This window comes from Haliotis cracherodii, unplaced genomic scaffold (assembly GCF_022045235.1).
Source record: "Haliotis cracherodii isolate W230 unplaced genomic scaffold, xgHalCrac1.p SCAF_18, whole genome shotgun sequence".
In the NCBI taxonomy this organism is placed as follows: domain Eukaryota; kingdom Metazoa; phylum Mollusca; class Gastropoda; order Lepetellida; family Haliotidae; genus Haliotis; species Haliotis cracherodii.
The window spans coordinates 20,348,561-20,370,320 of record NW_027266273.1 but is presented as its reverse complement, the minus strand read 5'-3'; the positions used below and the strand labels follow the sequence as shown (position 1 = coordinate 20,370,320).

Genomic DNA, 21,760 nt, shown 5'->3' with positions numbered 1-21,760 from the left:
GGTTCAGTGCGAGTGTTCTTTGTGTTGTATAATGTACTTAATCCATCTTCTTGGCCTTGCGAGCAGAAGAGCTGACTCGGGAGTAAAACTATGTCAAGCTTGTGGCTATCCAGGTCAGAGATATGTATAACTTGTGCTGTAGGCAACCAATCATAAACAGCTTCAAAATCACACTATCAGGTTGCCATGGAAACCAAACTCTCAAGGTTTTCTGTCATCAAATATCTAAGAACTAAGAATCCATTTGTTGCAGTTCCAATTGATAACATGTATAACAGTAGATCACAGCTGCAGAAGACATGTTTTGCCATCAAATTGCTGGTTTGTCTTCAAACTATTTGCTGGTTTGTCTTCTTACTATTTGCTGATAAAATTATCCATGACATTTCTGACATACTTAAGAAAGATATTGAATCAATATTTGATCTGGTTACAACAGACTAACATTACATCTCTCAAAAATTATAAACAATAAAGACTTTATTGTCGTTAAATAATAAATAATAGAGAACCTAGAACTGATGACATCTAGACTTGCCAAAGTTCTTGAATATTCTTTCAGGGTCTGTATGAGAGACTATGGCTACAAAAGAAAGTCAAGACAAAGATGTTTCTCCTCTTTACAAGGTAGAGACTGAGTACAGCGAGGAGATATATGATACATTTCCAAGTTCAAGCTTATTACCAGCAGAAGGAAATTAAGAAACAATGCTTTGCAAGGTCACAAAACAGTCACGAAAAAAGGTATTAACTTTCACATGAAACAACCTTGTGACCGCCCCTTTACCTAAGAAAAACAATGCCTTCTTTTTCCATAATGTTATCCACATGTCAGCGACACGAAACAGGGCTGAACAAGTCTGCTGGGGGAGGTATTTCCCCACAGATCGGAACCCTGGAAGGTAAACCTCATTGTTGACAGGCCTAGCAGCCATCTAGTTAACAGGAAGCTGCTAGGTAAACAAAGATTAAATCGTGGGCAATTCAGGAAATACCGGCCATGACGGACACAGCACATCATGACGACATGTAACTGATAAGAACATCTGTACAAGTTTACGTCATATGTGTTGTTCAATTGCTAGAGTTTACACAAAATAAACCATCTGTATTCCAAATCCTATTGTTTCGTCTCAAATTCTGCTCATTCTTTCTCACTCCCTCAAAGCAAACATATAGATCTCACAGAAGTCAAGAGGTGACACAATTTTCAAAGGTTCCAATCTAGGGCTTAGGGCTTCAAATACTAAAACTTCAAATAGTTTTTGGCCAGCTGATAGAGCAGTCTAGACTTTTGAAAACAATTTCTGGTGAAATTTCATCTGGAGTTGTCAATTTTTTTCACATTCTACAAATGTGCTTAAGATATAATTGCTATGAAATAAAAATAACAAGTGCTGTATTAGGAATAAACAAACTTGACACTTTACCATACCCCAAAAATCAACTTCTTTCTTTGTCAAAATTCACAATTATTATTGATAAGTGCTTATAAGCGCAAAGTCATTTCAACCAGTTTCATTGACAACTTAACTCAGGGACAGACACAGCCACTTGTCTGTTAGTCCGAGACTAGCGACAATTTATAGGGACAATTGTTATCTCCCCTATTGTAGCTACGTTACATAAGCTACAAGTCGGAAATAACCTGCGGACCATTTAGACATGACCAATGGCGTCTATCCATAACTATTGATAATTTTGTTTGGGTCATACCACTAGTGCCAGTTTCTAATATTGAATGTGAGTGTTTTCAGGACAACACATGAATTAAACATATGGTTTAACATAAAGGTTTAACATGAAATATCTATATTTCTTTATCAACTGAGAATTTATGTTCTGAGTAATGTCAATTACAAGTTGGATCTGATGGCATCTCCTTCCTCTATAATAATCAGAATTGATTTCTCCTATTTTGGGTAACCAGAATAAACTAAATATTGATCGGTAGGTACTGGTAGCTCAACAACCCCAACACTAACATAACAGAAATCCCACATCGTGAGATAGACCACTGATACCTCCCTCTACCATAGTAAAACAGTCTATATCACACAGTAAATAGAAGTGTAAACAATTGAAAACAAAACAATACCATTGGCAATACATACATATTGTAACAAGACGAAACGCCAATCTATGATTGTAAAGAAAACAGCAATGGAAACAGGAAACTAAAAAACTCCACAAGATCCTAGAGGATGTGATGAGGATGCCCATCCTTGAGGCCACAGAGGGCCAGCCATTAATAATGCTAATGAAGGAAAGGAGATGGCTTCCTTACCGTGGACACAATCACAGTGGTGGCCGGGAACGTGGATATGCACAAGCTTCTTCTTGAGATTTCTGAACAGAGATGTAACTCCTCCATATCGACTGGTGGATGACATGGTCAGCGTGTGGGTAATGTCCGCTCCTCTCGATGTAAACACAGTGTTGTGAGTCTGCCTGACTCAGTAAATGTGGCCTGATATGGGGTGATCCCACACTGAATGCAGCCTTCCAAGTCAGACCGGCTGGATCAATGAACTCAGTGAGGCTCCACACCAGGGGGCCTCATCAGGCGAGGATAATGGAGGCTGTCACTTTAACCAGTCATCTACTCACTATCTAGTTGTTTGTGAGGGTGAAGTTTTAAATAACCCTGACTTAATAAAGCTATCAACATTCTAAAGTCTTTCAATTGACCTTTTAAAAATCCAGTATGACTTGATGTTTGTTTTATTCAACTTATCAAAATTCTGGGGATTGGTTTACAGTTAGTATACAGTAGTATTACAACACAAAAATTTCTCCCATTCTTAAGATCTCTCGTTGTTTGTGAATAATTAGATTCTATGTACAAAACATACAATTTGTAAAAGTAATGTGGACCACCCATCTAGAACCTCGCGTAGAACCAGTTGAAACAGCAAAGCCACGAGCAAATTATATTTAACTCGCAGCTCGAACAGCCTTTCTAAAACCAGAAGCATGGCTTTGTTTTCGTTTCCAGTTATGTATTTGAGTAATAACTTTGTACACATGAAGGAAAAAGCTGAAGGTCACAGTTAATCTCAAGGCCTGTTTCTTCTATTTTGAGGCAGTTGATGTAAGGATGCTGACACATTCAGTGTATCTCCTGATGGGGTCCATGGTGGACTGGGTGACTGTGTGAACCAGCAGCTCATGCATGATGCACTCAACACACATATTCTGTTATGTATTGGCTGAAAAGCTGCAAATAAATCTACAATTTGACATTCTTGTCCCACAATTTGACATCACCTTTGCCTGCAATAAACGTTTTCTGTTTTATGAAACTTTCAACAAATGATCACCACATTGGATTAATCTCACTTACAGATACCAGACCTTAATAAACTATCACCCCTTTCCATTCTTTAACAGCCTGTACTTCACCAAGAGACTTGAAGGTTCCTCCATAGAATAATTTTTAGTCAACCTTATTTATAAGTTTATTTCAGGGACAATATGTTAGCCTAGCAGTGTACTCACACATACAATGGCAGCTAGTCATATGTAAGTAAGGTCCAATATAGATTACCAATAGTAAAAACCATGACTCATATATAAGATTACTTACTTGTGACAAGTTCATTGTGTTGAAATTAATTGACAAAGCAACAATGCAACAAGGACAACCAGAATTCAAAAGACCTATAACCTCAGTTTTGATCATATTATCGCTGTTGATAAATTGAAAATACCACTCAATATGGATTTGAATCAGAAAGAATTTGTTCACATAATTATGATTGCGAAATGATAAAATCATATCTCCACACATTTCTGACATTTGTCAAAGAGAAAACTACAAACAAGCTGCTAGCACAAGAGCCTGTAAAAAGATAGCTGAGTCAGCTGATCTATTGTGGGGTTCAGTGGGTCTTACTCTATCTCAGTACCATCTAGGACCTCATCTTATTAGCACCATGGTATCTGCCCTGTCACCTGGAGCCAACACCAATACGAGCTAATCTTATCATCTAATTCTGGCTTAATATGACCACCTAGCAGCCCATCACAGATGTGACATGCAGATACCAGCATGCTGTAGGTGTTAGATCCAGATTAGTGCTTTCAGACACTGTGGAGCATAATCTTGTCTTTAGGCTTACTATATTACTTCTAATTCCATTATTGTAACTGCCAATATTAAATACTCAGAATGTGAAACATATCACAAAGCATGATAGGAGTAACTGACAGTCAACGACAAAGAAACAGGGGCAAAAGTGAGCGTGGCTCATTAATACCCCCGACACGCCTAGTGTGTCAGTAGTTTCAAATTAAATAATGGATAGGGTTAGGGTTTGAAAAATTCATTAAAAAAAATGGAAAATTAATAAAAACAATTTTTTTCTTTTGACTGCATCCCTCCATATGACACAGATCATATGTACTAAGTTTGAGGTGAATCCACAGAATAGTTTAAGAGAAACCGCACAGACAAAGTTTTCGGATGGACAGAACCTTGGTATAACTATAATAAATCAATGTCAACCTTGAAATCCTTAATAATTTCAGGGTTTCTTATTTTACTATATTGAGGTGTGTCTCGGGAATGAAGAATGGGGGGTGGGGCGGGGTGGGGGGCTGTTTCCAAGAGTAATCACTGCAACATCTTGATGCCCATGGGACAAGCTGGTCATATCGCTCTGCATCCATTCTCAATTCTTATGCATACCGGATGTAATACTTTGCATTCAGTAAAACTCTCCTGGTGTTAATCTCTTAATAAAAATTGCAACATGCTTGAAAGGTCAGCCAGCCTTACTTGACACAGCCTTCATATTTTTCAACAAAATTAGATCTTCGAATATGACATCAATTTATTCTGTACTATGCAAACTTTTTTTTCCAACAATGTATTACCCATTTCTTACTGATTATATCAGAATTGAGTGAAGCAGTGCCCTGCTCCACTCACATACCTACAATGTATATGTATTGTATAGTCCAACTTTACACGTAAGGCCATGAAGAGTATCAAATAGGGCGATATATCATGTGCTCTTCAAATCATGTGTCACTGATTATCCATGCAGATATTTCAATTGTGTTAGGTTTAATGGAACTTTGAACAGTATTCCAGTAATATCAGAGCATATCAGCTTACTGTGGGAGGAAGTTCCAGATTTTTTATTTGGAACCAATGAGAAAGAAAGCTCGGCATGACTTCTATATTCCACTCTGGCTGGATACAGTGACACTCTGGGATGTGTACCATCATGAGGAAACATTGTTCATGTGTTTGTTCAGGTGAACACTTGACTTGCCTTTGCAAGTGTTTTTGACAGTTTCTACAGGTACGTAAGAGATAAGGCAGACAATACAGGCAGAATATTCATGACACTGAAATAGGCAGTCCCCAGCCACCTATGCTTGTTGTGAGAGGGGATTTACGAGGATTTCGGGTAGGAAAGGTCCCCAGCAACCTATGCTGGTTGCAAGAGGGGATTTGTGGGTATTCCAGGTTAGAAAAGGTCCCCAGCAACCTATGCTTGTTGCAAGAGGGGATTTACGTGGTTTCCAGGTTTGAAAAGGTCCCAAGCCACCTATGCTGGTTTAAGAGGGGATTTACGAGGATTTCAGGTTAGGAAAGGCCCCCAGCAACCTATGCTGGTCTAAGGGTGGATTTACGCGGATTCCGGGTTAGAAAAGGTCCCCAGCAACCTATGCTGCTTTCAGGGGGGACTTCTGGGGATTCCGGGTTAGAAAAGGTCCACAGCAGCCTATGACGGTCTAAGAAGGGATTTACACGGATTCCAGGTTAGGAAAGGACACAGCAACCTATGCTGGTTGTAAGAAGGGACTTACACGGATTCCAGGTTAGAAAAGGTCCCCAGCAACCTATACTGGTTTAAGGGGGGATTTACGTGGATTCAGGGTTAGAAAAGGTCCTCAGAAACCTATGCTGGTTTAAGGGGGGATTTAAGCAGATTCCGGGTTAGGAAAGGCCCCCAGCAATCTATGCTGGTTTAAGAGGGGTTTTGCGGGGATTCCCTGGTAAGAAAAGGACTCCAGCAACCTATGCTGGTTGTAAGAGGGGATTTGCAGGTATTACTTTCTTTGACAAACATCATGATACCCTAAGTAATGTAATAAATGTCGTACTATAAAAGCCTGCCCTGTCATTGCCATGACTCTTCACCTGTGAGACCAGTTAGGCAGTGAGTTGGGATTAATGCAGCTTTGAACAGAATATCAGCACATGTCAGGTTAATTGGGGAGGAAATTCTGAAGTGATGGATGTCTCAGATGTTTACCGCTTTTCCTAAAACCCACGAGCACAGGCATGGTGCTGAAAAACCTAGGAACATAATCAAAGTGAACCAGGATTCGAACTGACTATCAATAGTTTCTTGCGTGCTGAAGGGACGCAACTCTCCACAGTGAATTGCAGCGCCTAAGACAAATGTGCCCTCAGGTCTGTATTGGAGTAGCAGTAAGTAAACTACGATGTTGATTACCATGAAGATATTTGTTTACTCACAGGAGAGATACAAGTAATTTATTACTACAATGTCCTAAAGTAAATAGCCATTTCAGTGTTAGAAATTAATTATTATTTTCACTAGTACACAAAAATGATCTGCTACAGAGTTGCCATCTCCCTGATTGTAATAGTGATAGTCCCAAAAGAGATGTCACTAGACCTTCCTGAATCTTAAGTCTAGGACTAAGTGAATAAAGTAAATTTTAAACCCTGCTTTTGGAGTCTGGCTACAATTATAAAACTCAGTAATAGTAACATAATTTATGATTGAACAAAGTAGGTAACTTTTAACCACAAATTATGAATCCTTAACAACTTGTGGAAATGACGGCCTAAAGTAATCGGAAGTTCAAGTGAAGGTGGATCCTAATGACCTGGGGAGTATGTGATTTGATGGGGGGGCATCACTGTGACTGCCCTACACATCCTGACAGGTGAGTGATTGTTCAGGGAGGAGATACTTAGGCAATACCTGATAGTACCGAGAACACGACAATGTTTTGGCAGGATACTCTTGAAGCTACTGCTGCCCTAGAACTGCTTGAACAAACAACTTTCCACACAAAAAGATGAGAGCAGGTGACCAACACTGCTAACTTCAAAAACACTCCTGGAGGCTGAACTGGTCCATATGATTCCCATGGTTACTGACATAATTACCAATTACCATGGTTACTGCAACACCTTCATTGTACCGTGTTGATGGAAAAAGTGTGGACTCAATCACCCACCAACCCCCCAATTTCAAGACTTTTTAAAGGAGCATGATGAAAATAATTAGGCAAAAACTATGAAAGAAAGAATATTTTGTTTCTTAAAATTTCTGAAAATAAATGACTAGCTACCAGATTTACTCTACAGAAAATATGGACATACACTGTCATTTATTTCATTCATCTCCAACTGCCCGTGAACTATAATTATATATTCCGTAGCCATAGTGTTGTTCTCCCACCGCTGTGCAGAACTCAACAAAAACTGCCCGACAAGCAGGTCCACATGTGTATTTACAAGATTCTTTGTCATAAGCATTATTGATTTAATTACTTCAGTCTCACTGCTATTTTGAGAACAACAGGAAACAGTATCACTAGTACTGCGTTGGTGTCAATGACGTTAGTTCAGTTCACAACCTATGATAATTACACCAATCAACATGCCTCCATTGAGATTTTCTATAGATGTGGCATGTCTGCTGCTATTACCAAGGCACACTCCTTGTGTATTTAGTCATCCAAACCCTACAGCAGTGCAGCTTTGTATTATGGTACATACACCTAGCTACTCCACTGCCTCAAGGCAGGAAGGACTAACTTGCACACCACATAAACTGACATGCATAACATTGTCCTGTTTAATTAGTTTGCACCGTTTGGCTCTGTACGTGATGTGAACTTTTATGGGACATTTAAATACTTTCTATGAATGTTTCGCTCTTGTTAATTGACTTAGTATATAAAGGATATAAATTGCAAGTCAGTAAAATAGCAATACATTTTTTCCCTTAACTTGCCCTTTAACGTAGCACTCAATAATATTTTAGCAATATGACGGCGATCTGTAAATAATAAGTGTAAACCAGACAATCCAGTGATTGACATTATGAGCATCGATCTATGCAATTGGGATACGACAAAAAGAATCAGACAGTCCTCTTCTACTGGGTCTCAACTCTCAACAGAGATGTTAGCGAGTCCGGCTCGCATTTACCAAGACCGGGAGATTTTGAAAAGTCATTTTTCACCAGATTGAGGCCGGGATAGATAACATACATGAGTTTATGCATTCTATGAATGCTGCTTTCTCGAGTCTTGCAAAGCACAAGTCAGATGATACATCCCCTTTGATTTGGAGTAAGTCTAAATCGGACTCTAAAATACCCCATAAAGCGGGGAACAAGGATACATATCGGTATCGAGGATAACCCCCCATAGGCCACAGTGAAAGTGAGTGAAGCACCACTGTCGGACAGTGAGTTGGACAATGGTAATTACAGAGATGAATGTCACATGTCTGATGTTGATTCCTCTGAGGAATTGTTGTTGGCAATGTCAGTAAGTCAACGTCAGGTAAGTCTCGTTTAATTATTAAAACATAGGAATAACCCAATCACTATGAAAATAATGGCAACTTAGTTAAAGTGTGGGAGATGATATACACTATATCACTCTATGTAAGAGGGCCCAGTGGCAGAAATAAATGGCCAGGGGACTTATTCAAGGGGTCACTGACCCAGCCCCTTGTATCCAGAAGCTCTGGACATCTGATTATTCTTTACTTATAAACTGACCATGTGCTCCAAATCGGTATAAACTTGCACACACCATCACATGACCATTGCCTTGGGAGATTACTTTTTAATCAAGTACAGTCATATAATACTCCTTTGAAACGCAGAAAATAGAATATCAATATGATAAATTGCTTGAAGCCAGTAAATCCCTGGGACTGGAAGCACGAGGTGATCCAGCACTGCTGCTGATCAATAGCCTACTTACATGGTGATGAAGCCAGTGCCTTACGTACACCACTAGACTGCCTGGGGTAGTGAGGTGTTGGCCAGCTGGTCATGGTCAATAACATCCCTAGTGGTGTGACTGTCATCATGTGTTTCCCTTTGACCAATCACAATAACATCTTGCTTTTATACACATACCGAATCACCTCCATAGTTTAGTGGACCGAGTGTCCGCCCAGAGAGCTGAGGATGGGTGGTTTGATCCCCAGCTGCATCATACCAAATAATGTTAAAAGATACTTTTTGTTACCCTGCCTGGTGCTTGGCATTAAGGGGACAATAGAAGGACTGGTCATCTCGGAGTCAGTTAACTTGTCTTAAGTGAGGGTATCCATATTAAACATGTGGATAGACTAATACTTAGTCTCTAAAAATATATAATTTTGATAGAAATAAGCAACTATAATTAAATTAAAAAGGTGCCCCGGGGAGATGTGAAATTCAGTCCCTGAGGAAAATCTAGACTTGAGTCAATTAGGGCTACAGCATTACAGTAAGGGCTGGGGGAAAGGGAAAATCGTATGGTTCAGGGACTGTGAGACAGACTAGCATTTGGAGTGACTGAGAGAGTTTTCTTTTGTTCAACAGTTACACACAATACAGCAACCTTGACATAAGCTACAGGCACCATTTTTGATCAAAAACAGGAAAAAATGTTCAGGTTATTTTTAAATCTATACAACAATAGATGACGGCATCAGGGTCTCTCTAGGTGGAAGTGCACTGATCTAGACTCTGAAGACATGGAAGAGCAGACACTTCCTTTTCACAACAGATAATTATCAATGGTGAATAATAGAGAAGTACAAAAATTAAATTTCACAAGTAAAGAAATCAATTTCATATCCGTCTGACACACTCACTCTTTCTAAATCAAGCTCCTTTATGCCTTAAAATTATACAGACATGCATGAATTTTTAAATATTTGTGACAACCATGAGATAAGGAGGGAACTCATTGGTGAAAAATCACATTTTGACTTTTCACTATATCTAAAAACTACAGTATCTTTGGAACACAAAAAACAATTAACAAGCTTCAATTCATATTTATTACAGAGATACATGACATCACAGATTTGCACTCATTGTCTGACCGATAACTGTTTGTTATAATAACTGCTTTAAGACATAATGTCTGATGAATTGAAAGTAGACATGTATAGTGAAAGGTTTTAAAATAATGTTCTTAGGGCATTACAAACTAACGAAAGAAAAATAACATATTTTTGTACAGTCCGCACAGATGGGGATCTTCATATGACATCATAGCACAATTGTATCTGAGCACCCATAAGGTCCCTTTTCTACTAATGTTCAAATCCCACATCTCTGAAAACACAGCATCCTCAGTACCTGCATGTATCAACAATGTTCTTCCCCGGGATGTTTCACAGCAATTTGCCAATAGATCAGATCTATTTCTAAACATAACAGGCTGTGGCCACACTAGTCCTACTTGTTATAAGTAAGATGCTCACAGTTGCATCAAGATACTGAGTCCTGCGTTATCTCACCATCAGAACAAGCGAAGTTGGGATACATGTAGTAATAACAGGAACACACTATAAAAAGCTTTGAAGCAGTATGTCTGGAAGCTACAATTTGATTGGTTGTAATCTCCTGCTCACACTTGCCCCACCCAATAAGTACCTGGTAATTTGATTGGCTGCTATATTTAACACATGAATCAGGTTATTTTGTAATGAACATACAATGTACTCATTACCTTGTATTTAATATTAGATACATATAACAGGGCTCTTACATGTATTCTACATAATTCACCTCTCTCCACCTCTCATCACTGATGTCAATATTTTATTTCTTATATCAACCCTTCATTCTATTTCTTGCCTTCAAACAGTGTTGTGACATTTCAACCATTTATGGTAATAGTTATGTATCAAAAGGTAGATGACATTCCATGAGACACATAATTTTGTTCACTTACTAGTGAGTGAGTATGTTTTTAAGCCACTTTTAGCAATATTCTCGCAATATCACGGCGAGAGGCACCAGAAATGGGCTTCACACACTGTACCCATGTGGGGAATCGAAGCCGGGTCGTTGGCATGACAAACAAACGCTTCAACCACTAGGCTACCCCACTGCCCTGTTCACTTACTAAGAAAATGATTATGGCAACAATATACAAAGGCATGCAAGTCGGATCACTTTGCCATGTAACATACACTGACGGAGGTAGCAGCTACAGTCTTGCATCATCTCATCCAGGGTCGGTACAGATTTGTCCTCAACAACTTAAGACCTTTCAAGGCTTTTTCGAGGCACTTTTAATCAAACACAGGACAAATAAATAACACAAATAAGATGCAAGACATCAGTGCCGTGACCTAATATAAAGGGAAGTAACTCATCCCGTATTGCAATAGCATCCATTCGAGGGAACACTCGCAATTGCAAAATCTCAAATGAGAAATGCAAAATCAGCAACAAAGTGTAAATCACTTGTTATCATGCAGCATTACTTCATATGTTTACAGACATTCACAATCATGTTTTTATTTCGCACATATATAAATAGAAAAAAAAAACTGAGCCGTAATTTGGGTGTAATTTTAAAGTTTTATATATTTCCAAGGCCTTTTCAAGCCTATTGTGCACAATGTAATTGCTCTCCAGCAGGTATGAAAGCATGTAATCATTTTCTATATTATATCGATGTGGGCTATCAGTGAATGAGAACTGGCAGGTTTTGGCACAGTGGGCTGGTAGTCTGAAACATATGTCAGTTTCTGCACACCAACATCTGTATGTGTGTTTGCTGCTAATTAATCACAGTCTATTCACCAAATTCTCAAATATTTCATTCAAGGACAATATGGTCAATTGTTTAAGGTTGAAAAAGATGTTTTGAGAATCAATATATTTAAGCAGGGATTCACAACATGCCTCCATTTTTCTTCAAATCTGAGTCTAAGGGAGGTAACTCTACTTACCCTCTGGTGATTCTACAGGTGAGTAGTATCTACTTTCATCTACTGAGCGATCATCATGGTCACGGAGCAGAGGCGTCCGTTCATCAACATAGCCTCTGGATGCTGGGGAGAAAAGAGAAACAGGATATAATATTTCCTGAAAGTATATTTTACCCTTGACAATCAATCCCCTCAAGCAAAACAAAGTAATTCCCATACTTGGCCATGCACCATTATCTGTCGGCATCAATGCAGTGCACAGCTCATAGACAGTGAGTGAGTCAGAGCTAATTGTACATGAAATTATACTACAGTAAACTATGGTTATTACGAACTCGAAGGGACACTAATTTTAGTTTGTTGGTTTGTTGTTTAACGCCGCACTCAGCAATATTCCACCTATATGACGGCGGTCTGTAAATAATCGAGTCTGGACCAGACAATCCAGTGATAGATATCATGAGCATAGATCCACGTAATTAGAATCGATGACATGCATCAACCAAGTCAGCGAGCCTGACCACCCGATCCCTTTAGTCGCCTATTACGACAAGCATAGTTGCCTTTTACGGCAAGCATGGGTTGCTGAAAACCTATTCTACCCCGGAATCTTCAAGGGTCCGTAACCGTAGTTCGTTATAAGCATATATACAGCATTTATACAACAAATGGTCGGGACTAAAAAATAAGTTAGTTATATCTGTCAGTTTGTTATAAGCCTGTTCGTTAATAAACGTAGTTTACTGTATTTAATACTTTTAGCAGTATTTCCACTATTTGCTAAAAAATTGAGATATAATATACGATGGGAGAACTATTGAATGATATCACCATGTGAAAGCCTGATGTTGAAAGGCCGGCCAATGTGATGCAACTGGTGTATAAACATGGGATGAGTTAAATGGATAAACACTGGTTCTAACAGTCAGCACTTTGGTGAAACCCACGTGCACAGATAAGGCGCTGACCCACCAAGATTCTAAACAAGAAAAATCTGGGATTCCAACCAAGACCATGGGATTCGGGCTTACTTAGGGGATGCAACAACTGGGCCAAGGAAACTTTTCATTCTGATTTTGAAACTTTTAATGTCATTTGCTGCAGACTTAGGGCCTTTAAGGTCGAGGGTGTAATAAATCCCTGTACAATCAATGTGGAATAACTCTGTTACCTCTTTCTCTTTTCTCTCTGTCCTTGGTCTCCTGTGGCAGCACCTTGAAGTCGAGGAACCACGTCTCCACCCATGCCAGCACGAAGGAGATGATGAGCAAACAGTAGCTGAGGGGGTTCTTGCTGCTCTGGGTGGACCCAAACTGTTCAACATACAACCAGTCAGCTTACTTAATCCATTCCTATGTACCGTAATACATAGGAGTGAGTGAGTAGGGTTTTACAACACTTTCAGCAGTATTCCAGCAATATCACGTGTTTCGGGAAACCAGAAATGTGCTTCACACACTGTACCAATGTGGGAAGTTGACCTGGGGCGGTATTCATAAACATTCTTAAGAGTGCTAAAGAGGTCTTAAGTTAAGCATGTTAAGTCTGAGAAAATTCTTAGAAATACCAAAAGTTACTCTTAAATCTAAGAATTTTCTTAAGTCATATTCATAAAAACTTTTAGCACTAAGAGTGAGGTGAGGTGAAATTGGGTTTAACGTCGCGTCCAAGATTATTGCACTTATATAGCGATGTGCATGTACCTGTATGTGTTTGTGTGGCTGCTTGTACTAGTCCGGACTGATGCCGATTTATAGTGCTAGCTCACTGAGATACCATGCCGCAGTTTAACATGAATACCCCACTCAGACACAGTATACTGACTCCGAGCCGACCAGTCCTTGTTTTAGCCCCTTAATGCCGAGCGCCAGACAGGGTAACAACAAGTACCATCTTTTAACGTCTTTTGGTGTGACGCGGCCGGGGATCAAACCCCGGACCTTCCGCTCTCCGGGCGGACGCTCTACCACAAGACCACGAAGGCGGTGAGCACTAAGAGTACTCCTTAAGTTAAGAGTACTCAAGAGGACTTTTAGTTACCTAAGGATTTTCTTAAGTATCCAATATGGCGGCAGCTGATGTACCGCAGCCGCATCAGCTGAGAACTTTCACGCGAAGAAAAAACATTTTCAGTGTGTATTCAGACACGGAACTTATCCAGCGGTTTCGTCCTGACAGTGCAGGTATATTATTTGTCACAAATTTAATCAGGGGTAGGCTTACCTCCCCTACGTCTTCAATGTAATGAGCCAATGTTTTAACCACGAGGCTATGCTACCACCCCTATATAACATGTGGTGTTCAACATTAATATGGACATGGTGTCCATGAGGTTGACTGTTTTAGTATTTGAATGTAAGGACCCCCTCTTTTAATATTATAGGGTTATGACAAGGACAACTTAACTTGCTTAGTTTTGAATACTGGCACACATACACAGACAGCTGCAGTCACATTGATATCGTGAAATGTCCACAACATAGATTCTTATTAAAAAACCTGAAGTGTGAATACCAAGTTTTTAGTTTTGTTTGTTGTTTGGTAAACACTGCACTCAGCAATATTCCAGCTATATGGCCGTCGCCTGTAAGTAATTGATACATACAGGTAGTTGTATTGCAAGATGTATAGAGTCGTAGCAAGATGTATTGAGATATATTTGGAGCTATTTCTTTTTTTTTTCAGGCCAAATTGGCACCAAACCAGCACCCAACCGCCTATGTCAAAGTCAGCATTGTCAGTGGCCGCCATTTTGGATACTGGGGAGATAACGTAAGAGAAAAATCACTTCTGCATTTTGTCAATCAATATCTTTATATTGTTTTTACTCATCATACCAGAACACAGAAAAGATTTTGCAATATGTACCGTTTGAAAAGCGTACACTGCAGGAGTAGGCTCGTAAGCTGGCCTGGAAGCATTTCCTTCCAGGGAATACCCCGGCCTTGTTTCTTCCTTCTTTCAAGGTATTCATGGTGTAATCAAGGCTGTGATAAACGCTGGCTTTTGATCCAACAAAGCTGGCAATTGGCAATTTGTAACTCAATCATAAGAAAAACACAAGCTTTTCCTTAAGTTTGACTCTAATAAATACATGTCTGATTATTTATTCGGCGCAGCACTTGGATTGTCCACTTTGCTGTGTGAAGCTCTATTGTTCGGTTTGAGAATATAATCGTGCATGAACTGTGTGATGTCACACTTGGATAATATTTCATGCATGATTTAAAAAAACACCCAGATATCCTGTCCCTTAATGTAAGTCAGTTTTTGTGTAGGACAGATGGTAGTTTGCCACTTTGAAAACCGTGTATGATGCTGACAAATCATTGATCATGTTTAGCTGATAGTAGTCGTGCATGACAAGGGACACAACTCTCAACAGTTAAATCACTGGGCCAACTGTGCCCACCTCCCATTGATTGAAAATACATGCAGTTGCCAGGCAGCAACTCAAAGAAGACGGAAAAGGTTTCGTACTTACATCAAATAAAAATATTTTTGCTACCAAAAAGGCACAGGACATAAAAGTTGTTACCTGGAAAGAGAAAATAGGGATTAGTTACATCTTTTGTTCAGCAAGTTATATGGGATTATTTTCAATAAACACTACAAAATAAGAAAAGTGTTTGCATATGTGCAAAAATGCATGTAAGGGATTTATCTACGATTCAAAAGTTCCCCTGCCAGGAAAATTGGGAGAAATTTGTTATTTTGTTCAAAATTGGGATTTTAAAAATTCTTATTAAGAGGTCTTATATTATTGTATTTTGAGATCACATTCAATGCAATAATACAAAACAAAGCATTAAAACTTCTTCCACTATAGTGGTCTTGTTATCAATGCAATACAGGCTACCTCTACATGCTCTACACAGCCATGCAATTATTTATTAGTAATATATATTAACATGGATTGGGAATTCTTCAATTCCAATTTGGGACTTTTTTGACAAATCAGCATCGGAGCAGGTCAGGATAAATACAAGGAAATGGACCTATCATTATATTTTCCTGAATATACAAAACTTGTAACATACCACCAAGTCTCCAGCTTACTTCTAGTAATAAGTAATTATGTGCAGTTTTGTCTGATGTTGTCACTACCATTTTCTCAAAATCCCACACCTACTACAGTAGGATTTCAAACCAGGAAGTAACATATCTCAAGCCAACAGTTATATTAACTCTGTCAGAAGTTGAAATGATACGGTAATCAAAGATTTACCGATGCAAATATTGCATCCTATCAATGTAGTCCGACACTTCACGGAAACCCTTGTGGGGACATTGAATGGAATAGATCCCCAGCACTTTACTCTCTGTCATATTAGGCGACTAACTCGTATGGGGTGGTCAGGTGGGGTTGATAATACCGTACCTTTAAAGCATGACAAGTTGCTCATTATATCAACCAGCAGTTTTGTCTTGCCCTGACTATAACTTACACGCCATCATGATTGATTGTTTGTTTTGTTTGTTTTTAACACCACACTCAGCAATATGTCAGCCATATAAAGGTGGTCTGTAAATAATCAAGTCTGGACCAGACAATTCAGTGATTGACATCTTGAGCATCAATCTCCGCAACTGAGATACGATACAATGACACATTAACCGTGTCACCGAGACTGGCCACCCGATTTATTTGGTTGCCTCTTACTACCAGCATAAACAGGGGGCCAATTCTAAGCAAGTCTAATCCCCAAACAGAGGCATGAGGAGGTGAACCCATGTCTTCAGTGTCACGACCAACGCATTAACCACAAGGCTCCCTCTCCCCACCCCAGACAATGTGATGTGAACCAGTACAGAACTCTCTAGATGTTGTAATACACATAATTGATCAACTGCAAAATGGTCAAGACACCGTACAGTACTACCAATACAATGTACACTCCTCAAAAGAAGTTAAAGAACACATGATTTCTTCAAATGACTATAGTTAATCCGTCATGACAGCTGTTAATGACCAGCATTAATTTGATTATTTCTTTTGTGCGGTAGTCCGTTATAATTAACTTTTAGTTATCTCCCTTGTGTTGGTTATTATGGAGAGGATTGCATGTCGCCGTTGATTTCGCATGCCAGTCACGAAGAAAAACAAGGTAATGATGGGTAAAACTCAATCACAACTCAATCTCAAAGCCCATTTGTGTATTTCTCGTCGATTGCAGCGGATTAAATTATCTCAAGACACTAATACGTCTTTGTTCTCTCACGAACAAAAGGTTTTTCTTCTTGTGCGCGAAAACTGAACCCCTTGCAACATTCAAACACAGTTCATTCCTCTCATTTAGCACAGAAGTGTTGGAACTTTCAGTTATCCTTTAAAGATGGAATCTACAAAAGGTGGGCCACCAAAACTGTCACTTAATGCTGAATTTGATTCTAAACACTTGCGAAGCACTCGTTCTGAGCCTGGTTTGCCAAGACGGTCTAGTAGATCGACAAAGGGAATTCATCCCGATAGATACGAGTTTAACACAGAAAAACAAGACTTGAAGTATGCTAGGAGTGGTTATGCTGCTCGTTTGACGGCAATTATTAATACGGCAAGGTCTCAAATTACGGAAAAGAGGTCGAAACGAACATTATCTGTCACATGCAACAAAATTGAAGCGGCGGTAAAAGCTCTGTATGATGCCCATAGGCAGTATTTGTCAGTGTTGCATGGTGAAACAGAAAGTCAGCAGGCAATGGATTGGTTTAAGGAAAGGCAGGAAGTTGCAAATAAAACACTGGAAGAAATTGCAGACATTTTAGTGAGCAAATCTGTTAAGTCACTGTCTGTGATAAGCTCACAAGGTGACACTAGATCAATTGAAAGTGAAAATGACAATTACAGCCAAGGGAAGAGCAGCAATACAAATATGGTGTGTAAAGCTGAACAAGCAAAACTGAAAGCATTTTTTGCTGAGGAAGCAGCAAAACTTGCTGCAAAAATGACTGAACTTCATGTAAATCAGTCTAAGCAAATTGCTGAAATGCAGGCCACACAGGTCAAGCAGGAAGCAACACACAGAAAGGATATGGCAGATTTGGAGGTGAAAATGCGTGAAGACATGCTTGAAATAGGTAGTAATGTGGCTGATAGGAAAACTCATTTTCATGAACATGGAAAACAGGAATATATTCAGAAGTGGTTGGAAGCATCTGATGGAGCTGTCAAGTGTAGTAACGTGGATCAACAAAACCCTCATTCAGAAGCACTTACCCCAAGTATGAAAGAAACACTCAGATCACAACCAACACAACTCAACATACATGTTCCCAGTTTCGAGGTATCTCGACCTCCTGTCACTGTGCAAAACCGTCAACCATACGAACCGATTGACGCATGGATAGATCACCTCATTCTTGGACAAGAAACGATATCCGAGGTGAATTCTTCAGATAAAGATCACCTAACTCATGCTCTTATCAAGCTAGAGAGCGAGCGCGATCTGCCTAAGATTGACTTACCGAAGTTTAGTGGTAAAGCTATTGAATGGCCTTGTTTCATCGAGCGGTTTCATGCGCAAGTACATACTCGACCCGGAATATTTGATGTTCGGCGAATGGACTTACTTCAGTCTCATTTGGAAGGAGATGCAAAACACCTTGTGCAAGGGCTAGGATCTTCAGGTCGCAACTATGCTTTAGCACTACAAGAGTTAAAGCGTGCCTTCGGCCATCGTATCAAGGTCGCAAGAGCTTTCTTGGAAAGAGTGACCTCAGGATCGATGATTGCAAGCCACGACCCATCATCTCTTCGAAAGTTCTACGTTACTATTCGGGACTGCATTACAACACTTGAGCAATTTCAGTATTTGTCTGAATTACACAGCCCAGATATGGTGCTCAGAATTGCAAGACGTTTACCAAATGACAAAATCACAAAATGGAATGAGTTTGTGCGACACATCACAAGAACTAGAGAACCCAACCTGTATGATCTCAACAATTGGCTAAGGGACAGGGTAGGTGCAGATTTCAACCCATATGCCATTGCATTCGCTGCTCATACATCAACCCAAAGGAAATTGTCTAAACATAACGGATCTTCAGGGTACAAGGGACCTGAAAGACAAAGCACAGTATATGCTACGGCGGTTTCCATGACTGATATACAAAACAGTAAGACTCCGCTTGCTCGAAAAGGTTCAGTCAAGCAATATGACAGTCGTTCAAAGTTACCATGCCCAATGTGTAAACAGCCTCATTATCTATATCACTGTCCACTGTTTTCAAACAAGCCTGTTACTGAAAGAAGTACTGTCGTCACTGAGAATAAGCTTTGTTTCAACTGCTTGAAACCCTCTCACACAGCAGATAAGTGTTTCTCTTTGATGGCATGCCGAGAACCAGGTTGTGGCAAGAGACATCACACATTGTTGCATCGAAATAATTCAGAAACAGTTGAAGCAATAAACAAGAAGATGCAGTCATTTGGAAACACAGTGTTCTTTCAGATTGTGCCAATTCTTGCGTATGGACAGAGTGGTAGAGTTATGAAAACGTTTGCATTGTTAGATTCTGCCAGCGATGTCACCTTGATTCATGATGAGTTTGTGCAGGATTTGGGAATCAAAGGAGAACGGCAAACTCTTAAGATGAAAACATGTAATAGTATAACTACAGAGCCATCAAGCAGAGTTTCCCTTAACATTACATCAGCAAATATGCTTGATGCCTCCAACATTCATGTAAAAGAAGCATGGACAGTCAAATCAAATGCTTTTGATTGCCGACCTCAGTGCGTGAATCCAGACTGGAAGCATATCAAACACCTAGACATACCCTCAGTTGAACCAGCACAAATCAAGATGTTGATTGGCTTAAACATTCCTGAGGCACACTTGCAAGTTGAAGTCATTGAGGGACAAAAAGATGAACCAGTTGCTGTTCGCACTGCCCTGGGATGGTCACTCATGGGGGTGGCAAGTTGTGAAAGTAGTGCTGCTCAGGAAGTCCAAGCCAGTGTCAATCTCACAATTACACGCGATCTGGAAATACACGAGAGTGTTGAGCGATTCTGGAAAACTGAGTCCTTTGGAGCTGTGTTTGACAAGAAGCAATCATCGTCCATTGATGATCGAAAAGCAGAACACATCCTGAAAGAGACTACCTGTTTAGTGAATGGACATTACCAAGTTGGTATGCTCTGGAAAAAGGCGGATTGCATTCTCCCGAACAACTATGCTGCTGCGGAGAAACGATTCAAGCTCTTGGCAAAGAGACTAATGCATGATAAAGATTTCGGGATCATGTACAGCAACACTCTGAATGGCTATATATCAAATGGTCACGCACGAAAACTCATGCAGGAGGAAATAGCCAGTGTTTCACCACGAACGTGGTATATACCGCACCATGGAGTCACAAGCCCAAATAAGTCTGGCAAGGTGAGGGTAGTTTTTGATGCGGCTGCAGCATATGCCGGAACATCATTAAATGACAATCTGTTGAGTGGCCCAGATTTAGTGAATAACTTGTTTGGAGTGATTCAGAGGTTCAGGTTATATCAAATTGCCCTCATGGCTGATGTGGAAGGCATGTTCCACCAAATAAGAGTTTTTGAACATGACTCAGACTCACTAAGATTCTTATGGAAAGCCGACAACCAGCAATCTGGTCCACCTGATGTCTACAAAATGCTTGTCCACATCTTTGGAGCCACCGATTCATGTTCTTGTGCATGTTATGCACTCCAGCAAACTGCTCGCGACAACGCAAATGAATTTCATCCATCAGTGATCAAGGCTGTTTCGAGAGACTTCTACGTTGACAATCTGGTGAAGTCAGTTGAAACTGTAGCTGAAGCGATCCAGATGACACAGGACCTACCAAATCTGATGCAAAAGGGTGGTTTTCATTTACATAAGTGGGTCTCAAACTCAGAGGAAGTCCTTGCTGTCATTCCTGAAAGTCAAAAAGCAAATCAGCCTAAAGACTTTGATTTAGATGAACAACCCCTGCAACGCGCTCTAGGACTGCGCTGGAATGTTGAGCAGGACTGCTTTACATTCAATCCCACACACAGGGATGTGACAAACACTAAAAGAGCTGTAGTCAGTACTGTTTGTTCAATATTCGATCCATGCGGATATCTTGCTCCATTCACCATCCGCGCCAAATTCATGATCCAAGAAATATGGCGACGTGGTCTCGATTGGGATGATACACTTCCAATAGATATCCAAGCAAAATGGGAAGTATGGCACAGCGAGCTGGAACAGTTACACGATTTCAATTTACCCAGGCATCACCTGCTGTTCTCGTCACAGTTTGATCATGTAGAAGTGCATGTATTTGCTGACTCTTCAGAGAAAGGATACGGTGCTGTAGCATATCTTCGGTACTTGCTTAATTCCGGGACAAACACATGCTCATTCCTGGCTGCAAAGACTCATGTTGCACCATTAACTCCACAGTTGACGATACCCAGGCTGGAACTTCAAGGGGCAGTTTTAGCAATCCGTTTGTGGGTTGTGCTGAAAAAAGAGCTGGACCTGAAAATAGAAAGAGTTGTGTTCTGGACAGATTCGAATACTGTGCTACAATATCTGAACAATGAAACGAAACGCTTCAAGCCATTCGTAGCCAACAGAGTGTCGGAAATCCTTGACTCAAGCGACAGTAAGCAGTGGCGTCATGTTGCAAGTGTGGACAATCCAGCTGACCACTCAACAAGAGGACTGCATGCATGCAGCCTAACACAATCTCATCCATGGTTTCATGGACCTGAATTCCTCTGGTCATCTGAAGACAACTGGCCTTTACATGAGATTCCAGGACACACACCTGGGAATG

At 40.0% G+C, this 21,760-nt stretch overlaps 1 protein-coding gene across 3 annotated transcripts in view; it reads right to left on the bottom strand.

Moving 5' to 3' along the window:
• Positions 1 to 21,760, bottom strand: part of LOC139465866 (stAR-related lipid transfer protein 3-like) — a 69,794-nt gene that overhangs the window by 26,363 nt on the left and 21,671 nt on the right. For all 3 annotated transcript variants that reach the window (XM_071247823.1, XM_071247824.1, XM_071247825.1), the window contains 3 exons: positions 15,450 to 15,503; positions 13,137 to 13,278; positions 11,987 to 12,088 (listed from right to left, as the gene is read on the bottom strand). In XM_071247823.1, the coding sequence (XP_071103924.1) occupies positions 11,987 to 12,088; positions 13,137 to 13,278; positions 15,450 to 15,503 (298 nt within the window). The remainder of the gene's footprint in view (positions 1 to 11,986; positions 12,089 to 13,136; positions 13,279 to 15,449; positions 15,504 to 21,760) is intronic.